Raw genomic sequence first — 13765 nt, forward strand, 5'->3', positions numbered from 1 at the left:
ACTTATGAGAAGCAAATGACCACAGGGGCATAGGTTTGAATAGCCCGCTGTGCCGTCTGTCCCACTCTGAAGTAGCGTTGATGCCATTTTTGTGTTCGTATTTGTGTTATTTAAGATGCGTTGTCTGTGATGCAAACCTGGACCTGTACCCAGATCAAGGCAGAGCAGAATTTGTTCTTGTAATTACCAAATGTGTTGTCCAATATTTCCTGTGTTGTTTATTTTTTCTCTTTTCCTAAGGGCTCAGAGTCTCCAATGATACTCGGGGATTCAAAAAGTGATCTAGATGATGTGGATCCTTAGGCCTTTAGTCAAGACTGGATTGCATTAAAAGAACACCAATGGAGTGGAAATGGGGAATCATAGAGCCAATCAAAATGCTGCATTGACCTTGGGAGAGGAGCAAGAATGGGGGAAAAATACAACAAATTGGAGAACTTCATTAAAAAAAAAAAAAAAAAAAAAAAAAAAAAAAAAAAAAAAACACTTTCTCTTCAATTGTGATCAGCAAGAACCTGCTTTTTTCACCTGAGGTTTTCAAGATTTTACATTACAGGGCTAAATGGACTTTGTGTGTGTGTGTGTGTATATATATATATATATAATATATAATTATTATATATATATTATATATATATATATATAATATATATTAGTCCTCCATGTTTGTCAACCATTTTCCTGTGTGACTAAAGATTGATGCAGAGATTTTTTCTTTCTTTTATATTGAAATCGAGGAGGAGGGAGGGGCAGTGTTTTTTAAATTTTGCTGGTGTAATTAAGTAGAAAATATTCATAATAATGTAAAGATTTGTTTCATAGCTATAATTGACAATGTGTAAGATAATGTTTTAAAGTGTTCTTTGGGGGGGGGGGGGGGGGGGGGGCAGTTATCATCTCTGACTGTGTTTAATGCTCTCCAGGAGGTACTTCTGAACATGTAACACCAGTTCATGGGTTTTTCCATCTCTACTAAGACTGAATGCAAAAGGTTTTTTTTTTTTTTTTTTAAGTTTTTTTATTAAAATGCACTTTATAAGTCAAGTTACATGAATAGACCAGGGATGCATTGTATAGCTATTAACCTCCTTGCGTTTATTAAATCCTCAGAATACAGACATTTTTAACATTCTTTTTAAGAGACTTTAGAATGCAATTTCAAGCAATTGCTGGACTGCAATGCACATTGTGGGCAGAACTGTTTCTGTGTTGTTTATGAATGCACTCAGACTGTATTGTGAGCAGTAGTGTTTCAATGTTTGTGAATGCACTCGGACTGTATTGTGGGCAGTACTGTTTCTGTGTTTACGAATGCACTCGGACTCTGTTGTACAACTCATGCAAGGCAGGGGCACTTTGTTCCTTGTTTTGAAATGTAGTCCCGTATCTATACACACACAAAATAGTCAATAGTCTAGTTAATCTGTGGACAAACATGAATATAATAACAAATAGAGGTTCCCGGATAGCTGTTTTATCAGCTACAAAGTACAGGACGTTGTATTTGTATTGAATTTTGTTTTTGTTTTGAGGGTACAGAAATAATTCTTCACTAGTGTAAATCCTCATTCTAAAGTCATCTGTGGTGCTGCATATAACTTAACTACCTGTCTTCGTGAAAGTAGCATCCTTCTGGTCTACAGGTGGATTCTAACGTTAGTTTAGTTGAACTTTTTGAGTTCTGTGAATTTCTATCTTGTGTGTTGTGGGATGTCTTGGAGTTTGGCCGGAACAATTGTGTGCACACTTGGAAATGCACAGCTAGCTGTTAACCCCAGTGGAGACATTGGCAATGCTGACATGCGTTTCAGGTGTTCTGTGCATGGTTTAGTGAGAAGGTGTGAATGCACTGGACATGCAGAGTGACACTCGGCTAATCACGATCGCAGAATGTGTTTGTTGGTGCCAGTATATTTAAAGATGTATTTCTTGCATAAACAAAACAGTAATACCACACTGAACTACTTTAGTTGTTGGATGAATTTTAAGTTTTTTTTTTTTTAATTATTATTTTTTTGCCTTTTTTTTTTTTTTTTTTTTTTAATTTTCACTGCATTGTCTCTTGTTCTGCCTTATCGCACATCCAAACACAGTGCAGAGCGGAAAAAGAATGTGACATCCTGGGGAAACCCCTTTTTTTTTTTTTTTTTTTTTTTTTTTTTTTAAACCCTGACTGCAGCAGTTCCGAGTCAATGGCACACTGTCAGCCACAAGTGCCTTTTCAAACCTGTGGACTGTTCACCTTTTGCCTGTGTTGTAATTGCATCCCAAACTAGCCGAGCGCTCCTCGAAACACTGTGCTCTGCAGTGAGATCACTGCTCCATTCTTTGTTTAACAGACATGGAAGAGAAATAGTTTAATAAATCCAGAGGTTGGGGGGGGGGGGGGGGTAGTAATTTGCTAGGCATTTTTAAAGGCTTTTTTGTGTGTGTTTTTTTTTTTTTTTTGTTTGTTTTAAATCCAGAATGCTTTGGTTCCTTCTTCTCTAGCAACAGATGTGTTGCTTGCTTCCTGTGTCCTTCGGAGGGAGATATGAATCGCTGTAAGTGAAGTGACTGTACAAGACTGTACATTGTAAAACAAGGGCATGCCACTCACGGGGTAGAAGTACGAGTTTCTTTTTTTGGAACTGCGTCTGCTTGTTCTGTTTTTTGTTTAAATATATATAGTTTACCTCGTCTGTGGAACCGAATGTCATTTCAACCAGGTTTCCTACCTGCACTACATTTTACCAGTAATTTACCTTCAATCCATTTTACAGTTCCTCAGATCAGTGTTCAGCAGTCGACATATGTAAGCAGCCTTCAACAGAACGTTTTTTTTTTTTTATTATATAAACGTGAACCATTTATATTGCGGACAAATACGAAAAAAACAACTAATAAAGCAAAGAAAAAATGCAGAAGAATAAACGTTTAGCTGATTTATTTTAAGGAAGGGGGAGGGGCATAACCAATCATATTAATAGCCTCAAGGCTAAACCCCCCCCCCGCTTAAGTGTTCCTATGGAAACAAAATAGAAAGATTTCAGAAATCCCTGCATGAAAGTGCCGAGGGAGCTGCTTATTGGGATAGGGCATGGGGGAGAAGAAACTTCATTTTGATTGTGTGTGTGTGTATGCTTACGATAGAACAGTAACATTTTTGAATTGTGTTTAGTTTTATACATATATAATTTACATGAAACTAAACGCAAAATGTCAGCCTCGGATCAACTTTTATTCATGCAATGAAATATGCTATGCAGTAAATACTGTACCATGTTGCCAGTGTGCTTAGAAGGATGAAAAGGGGGCTTATTTAAAAATAAATAAATAAATCGACAAATACCCCCCCCCAAAAAAAAGGTCCACCAGAAACTGTTTGTTTGTTTTTATTGTTACAGCTAGAATGCTGTTAAATGAGTCGTGTGGTTCTTCTCTTGCCATATCCAGATGTGTATGAGATTTAAGATTTTTTTTTTTTTTTTTTTTTTTTTTTTTTTTTTAGAAAACCCTGGGGAGCAGGGTTAGTATTGACAGGAGTACGGGTTTTTATTCAGTGTATGTCATTTTGCTTTGAGCGTTCATATATTGCTGAAAGAAAATATGATGTGTTCTGTAATGCATGTTAAAACTGAGTTTTAATTTGTACAGCAGACAGTTTGATTATGGGAATATTTGATAAAAAAAATAAATAAATAAACTGGAATGCACAACCTTTTCTAAACCTGGTGGGTTTTTTTTTTTTTTTTTTTTTTTTTACTGCCTGCATGCAGTTGCATAGCATTCTTTTTTCATGGTTTAATTTCGATTTAAAGCTCACCAAAATAAAACTGCTTGTCTCGGGCAAGACGTTCAGTGATGGCAATCATCTGTGTACACAGCTGGCTGTATTCACAATGTTTACCCCAGTTTACAACAGGTGCTTTTCTCAGGTTTAATCCAGAATGCTAATTTACTCTTTCGTGCTCCAGAGTAGTTTCTTGCTGTAACTTATTTTTTTTTTTTTTTTTTGTTTTTTTTTTTGTTTTTTTTTTTTTTTTTTTGTGTTTTTTGTTTATTTTTTTTTTTTTTTTTTTTTTTTTTTTTTTTTTTTATTTTGTTTTTATTAGCACTGGCGACAAAACTTTTTGAATGTGTGCCCAGTGTACAGTATACTCAAAATAAACCGAGAATAATAATAGCAGTGTCGGCTAGCTGCAGAATTTTAAACATACTAGAACCTTTGCCTAGTAGTTGAATCTTGGCTCGAGCAAGCTTGCAGATACAACAGCATTTGGTTATGGTTGCAAATAACAGCAATACATCCAATAAAAATAAAAGAAAAAAAAGAATATTTCATGTGGACCTGGCAATCAGAAATCTGTGTCGCCACTCGTGTCAAGTAGAAGTAGAAAAATTAGTTTTATTCATACAGCAATATTTTGAATAAACATACTAGTAAACAGAGACATTGTATTCATAAAGCACTAGTGTATCAGTAAGTGCGATGCCAGTGAACTGGATGCCTGTATTTGCAGGCAAGTAAGTGATACAATATATACAGTAAAGGCAGAATCTCCTGGTTTGTCACAATGTGCAAGATCTGACAGGCTTCTATAGGGTAGAAAAGAGGGTGTTTCTGTAGACAAGGCTGCAACAATGACTGTTTTAAATATAAAAGTTGTCCTTATTTCCACCCCTCTCCACTTTTCTGAGTTTAGGAATTAATAATCACAAATGGTGTAACAAATCTCTATAGAAAGATGTAAAACAAAAAAGAAACCTTCAAGCTAAAGTAAAAAAAAAAAAAAAAAAAAAAAAATTATATACCAAAAAAATGTTAAATTCATATACCCAACAGTAATATACTACACGAAAAACAGGCTTGGTTTTTATGTATTAGGAAAGTCTTATGAAATGTAAATACCTAACACATGAAAGCGGATGATACAGAGGCAGCAATGCAATAGAGTAGAAAATGTGAGTGAGCATTGAATGTAACCTAAAAGTTATGCTTACTTTCATGAATTCAATATGAAATAGGTTAGTTTTACACAACAGCACAAGCTTGCTATTGATTATAACATGAACAAGACATTTTCATAAATACTGAAGCAAGCATTAAAACAAAGGCACAGTAATGCAAATTTATAGTTTTTTTTTTTTTCTTATATGCTACTTATTTCAGTGCAAGATGACCTAAACCCCCTCATGGTAAACTTTTAAGCTTTAACCAGTGAGGGTACAGTACAGGAGTGTTGTTCTGTGCACCCAATAGGTAACCAAGGATCCCATTTAAAAAATAAAATCAAAATCCCTCTTAAAGTAAATACAGTACAAAGACTGCATTAGATATATACAGACAGATTACTTTGAGTTTTGAATGTTTAAAAAAAAAAAGTATTAATGGGCGGGGGAATAAAAATGAACATCACAAACAATCCCATTGCCGGGTATGTTTTGGTACCCAGTGCCACTTTAGATTAGTGCCTGTGCTGTCTTGTAACCCATTACAATTGTATAATGATGCATTTTGCCTGAGTGTAGCATGACAAGCCTGCAGTATGTTTACCATGTTATAAGCCCTCTCCTGTGGATCTGCAGTCCCGGGCTGGTAATTTGTGTAACGAATGTCCTTGTAGATGCAGATCCTCACTTGTGGTTGGTTCCCGAGCTGCTGTGTTCGGACTGGCTGTTCCGGCAGCAGATTGCGATGGCCGCAGCTCCCTTCCCCCCCCCGGAGCTCGTCACCACGCAGGAGTTCTGAAGCGCGTAGGCGCCGTGCGTGACAGAGCCCCGAGAGAACGCGTTGCACCCTGTCAGCGTCCAGCCTTCCTCGCAAGACTCTGTGACCTACAGAAAAGTCAGCACATTAAATGTAATAATGAGAAATTCAGGTCTCGAGCAAACAAACAAGCATAACACACCAACTAGGTATTCTGTCCTGGACATTCTCACGTTCCTTCAAACATTGACGAAAAATAATTAACAGTAATCCTCCATACCTATAAAACACACAGTGGAATAATACCAAAATGAACTTCTAATTGCTAGCGTTGACAAAAAAAAAACAATCTAGTAATTCCTGTTGCATTGTGTTTTGGAGGCATTCACAATGTAGGATTTTTGAACGCCACGTTTACCTTCTCTGCGAAGCCAGTGGGCCCTTTCTCCTTCACTTTGCACTCGATGCTGGGGGCGTGACAGCATGAGGTGTGTGAGGCCATGCCCTCTCGTTGAGAACACGCCCACCTTCTGTCAGCCTGCCCGGGCTGAGGCTTCACACTGTCACTGAACTTGCCGGAGGAGGAGTGCGAGCTGCAGCCTGTGATGCAGAGCACAACGTGAGAAACACAAGGGCTACGGCCTGTTCCTGCAGAGCACTACCTGAGCATCTCAATCGACTCACTTGCTCTGCTTCCATTCAAGTCTAACCATGGTGTGGGTGCAACCAAGAACCTATTTGATATGAGCAGGGCTGTGCTGGAGACCTTTTTAAATAATAAAACTACAGAGAGTTTAAGAGCATGTGGACTGGTACGCACATGTTACCACTCTCCGTCCATCTGTCTGTCAAATTCTACATGGTGGACACGATAATAGAAGAGAACTTTTATCAGAGACTCCTGGCCTCCTAAAGAGCTTGGATTTGGGTATAATCTGGTAAGTGCTGAGACTCCCTATGTATCTGCATTGGTAAATCCCTTACCTGTTAGCACGTGGTCCTCTTTGGCGCAGCTGTCTGCTGCCGCTGTGTCATCCTTCCCGTCTCCGCTCACGTGGACCTGGCACTCTGCTTTCTGCCACGTGCAGCACCTTGCAATAGCGTAGACACCTTGCCCTCCAAACGCATTGCTGGCAACACATTCCTTTTTGCCTGCAAGCTCCTGCCAGCGCAAACACAAAGCCATTCATTACACATCAGTCTTTACTCACAGGTTATCTACCCTTGACCACCTCATTTAAAAAAAATATATAATTTGCACAACAAATAAGGTTAGAACTGCGAACAACATACCCTGTTTGCTACTGACGATTACAGAAGATTATAGGATGCAGCTGTATGTGGGCAGTTTATGCTGATAGAATGCTTTATTGCCTGTGAAAGAAGCAATAAAATGAACAGAACTGACTTCACCTGACCTCTTGTAAGCAGGAGTTGCCTGGTCAAGATATTGCTGGTACACAGAGGTAAACCAGCAAGTAAGCTTTATATGCAAAGGGGTGTAGAAACTGTATAAAACAGGAGCCACCTGGAGATGCATCAAGATCCTTCATGAACACCCACCAGCTCCATGTCCAGATGCCTCCCAGAAATTGGAAACTGATGGCATTGCTTCATTTCTGTTAATAACTAGTGGCCTCATTATTGTGTATAACAGCTGTAAAAGTGTGACTTTTTGAATCTATAAAGGAAATGTGTTAATATAATAAATATTAAATAAATACACAAATCATGGCGTTTCCTTACAATAGGGATTAAAGCAACCATTCTCACTTGTGCTTTTCTCAATCCATTCTACTCCACTCCTTGACCTTGGTCAGTCGTGTGCTTGAATGGAGCAGTTCAAAGCTTGTCCAGCCTGGTCTTTTAATTGGACCTAGGTGTCCCCCCTAGACATCTCACAACAGGCTAACACAGACTGCTCAAGAAGTTGAAGACTGTCCTGGTGTAAAGGGTTTCGAAGCTCATGTGAACAATCAGCACGCTACCTGGATGTGTTCCCCTTTTCTCTTGCCGTTCCTGGAGTAGCTGGAGCAGCTGAACATCTCCTCCCCCTCTCGGCAGTGCGCTGCTGCAGTGGCGGTGCGAGAGAATCCAGACCTCTCAGACCACACCGACCGGCACAGCAGCTGCTCCTCTAGGAGGGGGAAAAGAGGACTGGACTGTGAGAACACAACCGGGTGGGCCGGGGGGGCAGGGGGGTCAGTAGAAGGCTGAGACAAGGATTTAAATTGATCACAAAGGATGTTTGCCAAAAGAATCCTCTGAAGAATCACCTCTGGATAACATTTGTTCCATTCAATTGTTGGGATAACTAGTTTAGTTTAGTTTAGGGGATTAAAGCTATTCATGTATTGTAATCTGGTCAGCAACACATTTATAAAATGTTACCTTTTGAGGCTGGATTGTAAACACAATATGCTACAGAGGAGGGTGGCAAAGTATGGTATCATATGTGATGGGCATACAATGGACATTAGTGTTAATTATCTAGTGAGCTTGATTTAATTACATTTCAGTGTGCAGATCCCAAGATAATTATTTATTGAGGTCGTCATAACACTGGTGTGGGTTGAAGGCAGTTGGTCACACTGTTAATCGAGCAATTTATCAGTCTATATCTCCACCTGATGTGATCTTCGTGGGCAGTCGAGCCACCATGTTGGGTGTGGGAAGCCTCTGCTCCTCTGGGAACCACGCCTCATTGATCACATGCTTGGCGGAGTGGTGGAGCAGCTTCTGCAGCACCTCAGAGGCTGTGAGGTTCGGATTGCTGTTGAGGATCACAGCCACTATCCCTTTAAAACAGGACAACAATACGTCATGCGTGCAGTGCAGTAAAACAATACGTCACGTGTGCAGTGCTGTGCAATCAAAGTGCAGCTGAGGTTGGTTTGTTTTTTGCTCACCTGCCACGTGGGCGGCAGCTTGTGACGTCCCGCTCTTGGAGGTGAAGCAGGTGGTGCAGTCGCTGGATGCGCTAACAATGTCATCTCCGGGGGCGAAGATATCCACACAGCGGCCAAAGTTGGTCCCTGAGGTTCCTACGCTCATCGGCTGGTCCTGGTAGTTCGTCGCCCCGACCGTGATGACCTGAAAGAGGCGATCTGCGTAAACATCCTGGAAATTTCACTACACTGACTGAGCAGCAAAACTATCTCATGCCAAGTTTCTGTCTATGTAATCATCAGTTATTAGTGGAAGTGTTGGGTGAGGTGTGCTCTACCTCTGGTTCGGAGGCTGGAGAGTACAGACAGGCATCGTCCTGGTAGTTCCCCGCGGCTGCGATAAGCACCACCCCAGTCCGGACCAGCAGTCTGCAGACAGAGTTGAGGGTGCGGCTGTACCCCCCTGTGAAGGGCAGCAGCACGATCATGGGGCTGTAGGGCTGAGCGATCAGGGTGCCTCGGATAAACTCCAGGGCTGCAAGGCAGAGGGGTTGGGACATTGTTATTTTCTGGTGCTAGGACACTCCCTCAGCAATAATGGCTATTTTCAGTGTTAAAGCAGCCTAGCTGAAGTCTATAATGTAGGTTGTTGGTTTGTCCGGCACTACATTACCATGAATAACGTGCACAATAATTTAACAGTTTTTTCCCCCATGCTAATAACTATGCATTAACACAAGTTTGCCTATGTTTTTATACCTTCACAGACTCTACAGTGCTTGCTTTTATTCTGGTTTTAGCACGGTAATTTTCTGCTGCTGTTAACAGTGCCACACGTCTCTTTACCTGCCAGCGCTCCGCTCACGGTGCCCTTGCCCTGGCAGTTCAGCACCCTGACGCTGCGCACACTGGAGCCCTTCGCCACACCGGAGTCACGCCCGCTCACCACCCCTGCCATGTGGGTGCCGTGGCTGTCGCATTTACTGGCCTGGAAAAAGGAAAGGAGAAACCTTTATAAAATGCCACAATATTTTTTTCCGTTTCACCATGCGTTTACCCTGGTTTACCCATACCTCAGTATTCTTTACAATGCTTCTCTATGCTACACAATGCTTTCACTATGCTTTATTACACAGGTGTAAGGGAAGGGCAGGAGGTTACTTTATCAGGTAAGTTTGTTCACTTATTGTTTATAAAGGGCTTTTAAATGCCAGCAGTGATACAAGTAAACTAAAAGGAGGTTTAAGCCCACAGCAGGTAGAACAGGTGTGTGTCTCTCACCTGTCTGTGGAAGCGAGCTCCATCCTCCTCAGGGACGCTGTCAAAGTCGGTCACCAGTATCCGTCCCTCAATCTCACGGTGGTTGCTCTGGATGCTGGTGTCCAGCAGATACACCTCCACCTGATCACCGTCATCTAGGAAAGAGAAACAGCTCTGATCACCTGTGCGAGCTACCTGTGTGCCATGATGACAGCATGAGAGAACATTGTAAAGAGTCACTGAATGTAAAGGGCAGGACAGCAGGCAAACAGATGGTAAAACTGAATATATATATATATATATATATATATATATATATATATATATATATATATATATATATATATACAGTGCAAGTTTACCATTGCAAACTATTATAGCTTAGGGCAGTGATGCAGAGCCATTCCAGTCCAGGTATTTATTTCAGCAGCTCCTAAATGAGTGAATTGAGCCTGATCCATTAACTAGTTTAGGATCTGATCTGGAATAAGATCGCAGCCTGGAATGGACCTGAGGGGCCAGAGTTGTGACCCATTTGCCTACAGGAGTTACCCAAAGCTGCAGATCAAATAATGCATTATTAGCTTAATTATTATAAAAGTCAGGGAGTGACTCACTTGGAGGGGTGTACTTCCCAGCAGCTTCATGCATTTGGACTATCCTGTCCAGGTTCCAGGGTATACTCTGGGCAAACACAACAGAATCCTCTTCGATGTAATCAACATGAGGCAACTTCAAAGCCTGTAGGACATGGAGAGTTGATAACAAATATGAAATACTGAAATACATGTCGTTTTAAACAAGACATAGGACCTCAAACCATCAAAAACATATGTAATATAACAGAACATGATATACCGCTATTTTAATATGAATAGACTATACATTTATTCTATAAATTGTGTATGAGATATATATTCTGAATACATGTTTAGAAACATATCACACCTATCTAAATAATGGCAAATAGGTTAACCTCTATTTTAATCGATTAACGAATGAGTAAATTAATAAATTACCAGGTGCAGTACGTCACTGCTCATCTTAACAACAAAGCCTTGGAAGACGTGGTAGAACACTTGCACGATGTGGGTCAGGTAGGCGTGCCTGGCCGCCTTGGCTTGGAGCCTCCGGATAGTCCGGGTCACCTGGGACTTGTGCGTGTTCTCTTTCAGCACCACCAGGTAGTTTCCGGGCAAGCGCCAGGCGTCCTGCACACACAGTACAGCGACAGAGTTAGCATTCAGGATCGGTATGCAATAGAAGGCTAGCGGCTCATGGGGTAATGAGGCTGCCGTTAGCATGATACTTACCTCTGTATTGAAAAGAAGACGTTTGTCTTTGAACTCGCGTGAGGGAGCTGTTCGTCTCTCCAGTGAATTCATTGGACGAGAGTCCAGATTATTATTACAGTTACAATATTCAATGTGCACCCAGGAAAATTAAAAAAAAAAAAACTGTTAATGTTACAGAACTCTAGGCTACTGTGCTGACAAACAACATAGACACAATTTTGAGCCTTGGAATGCACCGTTCCATATTGTAATATGAATCAGTTTTATTTTTCTTTCACGAAAAAATTATATATATAACTAAAATTATGAAAAATATGTGTTAACTGCTGCGTGCATAAAGCTAAATCAGTGTGTGTCCATTTTAAACTTCCCTTACATACAGATACAGTCAGAGCAGCCTAACTGGGATACTGATAATCGAGATTTCTGTTTAAATGGGAAACAACTCTTGGAGACGGTTCTTCCCAATGCTGTGTATGTCCTTTAATGGGGACGTCACTTCGTTTACTTGGGACACAGTATTTTTAAATGAAGAACGGAGATCGCTTTTCAGAGCAAGACAAGTTCGCCTAGCGTAGTGCAGTGAGAATGTGAGTACGTGATTACACTGTTAGTGTAGATTGCGTAAACCGCGTTGAACTCTTGGGCGCTGCTGGAGTCTCCTGTGGTTTCACAGACTGCTGTTGCAAAGAAAGTTAGCGTGTCATCATCGCAGGTGCCTTGTTATAAGATGTGATTTCTTTTTTTTTTTTCATGTAGAAGTAAAAAGGCGATTCATTTTGTTTTGGAATAAAACAAACACTTCACTGGTATTTTAAATGATGTATTTAACCATAATGTTGTAATGATCCCTTATATATTAATATTAGCTCCAAACATTAAAGGTGCAGAGCTATTATTAATATATAAGGAATCATATGATGTGATGTCGTTCTTTTTCTTTTAATTTAGAAAAAAAAAAGGCTGCAGTTTGTTTGTTTCACTGGGACATAGCGTTTCTGGAAAGTTCAAATTCCTGGGATAAAAAGATAGAAGGTTGAGCAATATTTGTATTATGACAGCTTTCGTGTTCTGAAATCCGTGTTCTCTTGGCAAGGGTAACTTGGAGTTTACCGGAAAAGCACGGATGATGTGCACAATCCCCGTCTGGTTTTGTGAAGTCAAATCACTCCAGCACATTGCTGCCTGGCCTCTTGCAATTTAACATGTGCTGTCGGACCTGTGGAAGCGGTGTTTAAACCGCCAGTATGATCTGTATTTCATCTTCAGTGTGTGCATTGTGTTGAGTCTACCCTACTCTTTCTATTGCCGAAGACACACGGCTTTCTAGTTTTTAGCAGCTACGGACTGAGCACCTGCTCCACGTTACCTAAGATACGGTAAATGCTAAAAGCATAGGAAACGCAGTGTTTAATAACTCCCAGATAGGAGCAAACATTCTCATACGACTTCAGTAAAACTTTTTTTTTTTTTTTTCTGCATATGGCATCTTTTTTTACCATTAATAAGCAACAGAAATCAAACAACAGAGATTGCTTCTGCCTCAGTGCGTAAACGCTGGTGGATAGATCGCACAGGTCCACCGTGCGCAGTCTGTAGCCCGCGTATCACACGAGCTGTACACGGTGTAATGTGTATTCTTTTACCTTGTTAGTTCTGTAGAAAGTAGCTCGTTCTTGTTGTTTAGGATCAGGCTGAGCAGCGTCTTCAAGAATCAAAGAAAGAACCATCTCGTCATCTTCAGTGTCTACTTCCAACCCAACAGAGCGCGCCAGAAAACACAGCGAAACAAACTGCACACAACAAACTAGTTTAACTAATTGTCCCATTCTAGAGTTTTGTGAAATTAATAGTAATAATAAAAACGTAACTAAAGTATTTTCTTTTGTAGCAAGTTCAGGACAGGAATACAGTCTAAACTGTGTGGCATGCGTCGATACGATGACCTTCTGGGTTGAGTTTTGGGTTTTTTTTTTTTTTTTTTTTTTTTTTTTTTTTTTTAATAGTCAAATATTTTTTTTGTTATGGTAAAATTGTAGGCGGCGACTGGTGACGTTTTGGGGGGATCACGCCACTCCAGTCCCATCGGACGATTCTAGTTTGTTAATGAGTACCTGAATCCTATGAAGAAGGAATCGAATTTCAGGCAAAAAACGGACAATGATAACATAGGCGCCACACCCACAGCTGCTGTTCAGCGGGGGAGGCGCTGCGACTGGAACGGTGTCACAACTTTATATACAGCTATGGCCAAAGGTTTTGCATTATAGAATCACTACACTTTCCTTCATGAAGTCGATCCTGCTGAATAAGGTTATGCTACCATATTGAATTATCAGCCGCTTTGTAGTTTCCATATACTTAACGAAAAACTGACAAAGATTAAATAATGTGGCATTTTGAAATCTAACATGTAATACTATACTACTATTATGACTTCTGGTAGACTTTCGAGATGCTATGTTAATCGACGTTCATCTCCCTCTTGTGGATTCAGGTGGTAGCGCACCTGTTCACTTCAGGTCACAGGGTGTGAAGTGCTGGTTCGATTTTTTCACAGCCAATTGGAGCTGGTAATGCAGTGAGCTGATTTAACTCGGTGCAGGTTGTGACATGCCAGGGCGATTAGAATG

The 13765-nt window shown here is 40.5% G+C and overlaps 2 protein-coding genes across 5 annotated transcripts in view; one reads left to right on the plus strand and one right to left on the minus strand.

The window, feature by feature from the left end:
- usp24 (ubiquitin specific peptidase 24) overlaps positions 1–602 on the plus strand; it is a 43144-nt gene extending 42542 nt beyond the window's left edge. For all 4 annotated transcript variants that reach the window (XM_041269713.1, XM_041269715.1, XM_041269714.1 and 1 more), the window contains one exon: positions 241–602. In XM_041269713.1, the coding sequence (XP_041125647.1) occupies positions 241–303 (63 nt within the window). In that variant the 3' untranslated portion in view covers positions 304–602. The remainder of the gene's footprint in view (positions 1–240) is intronic.
- Positions 603–4367: 3765 nt separating this feature from the next.
- Positions 4368–13099, minus strand: pcsk9 (proprotein convertase subtilisin/kexin type 9). Its single transcript, XM_041270342.1, has 12 exons — positions 12779–13099; positions 10857–11048; positions 10455–10578; positions 9859–9992; positions 9424–9565; positions 8916–9112; positions 8599–8782; positions 8317–8487; positions 7678–7826; positions 6674–6851; positions 6108–6289; positions 4368–5817 (listed from the first exon to the last, which is right to left on the minus strand). The coding sequence occupies exons 1-12, from the start codon at positions 12959–12961 to the stop codon at positions 5617–5619; spliced, it is 2037 nt and encodes a 678-aa protein (XP_041126276.1). The 5' UTR covers positions 12962–13099; the 3' UTR covers positions 4368–5616.
- Positions 13100–13765: the final 666 nt, after the last annotated feature.

Source organism: Polyodon spathula, chromosome 14 (genome assembly GCF_017654505.1).
Source record: "Polyodon spathula isolate WHYD16114869_AA chromosome 14, ASM1765450v1, whole genome shotgun sequence".
NCBI classification, from domain to species: domain Eukaryota; kingdom Metazoa; phylum Chordata; class Actinopteri; order Acipenseriformes; family Polyodontidae; genus Polyodon; species Polyodon spathula.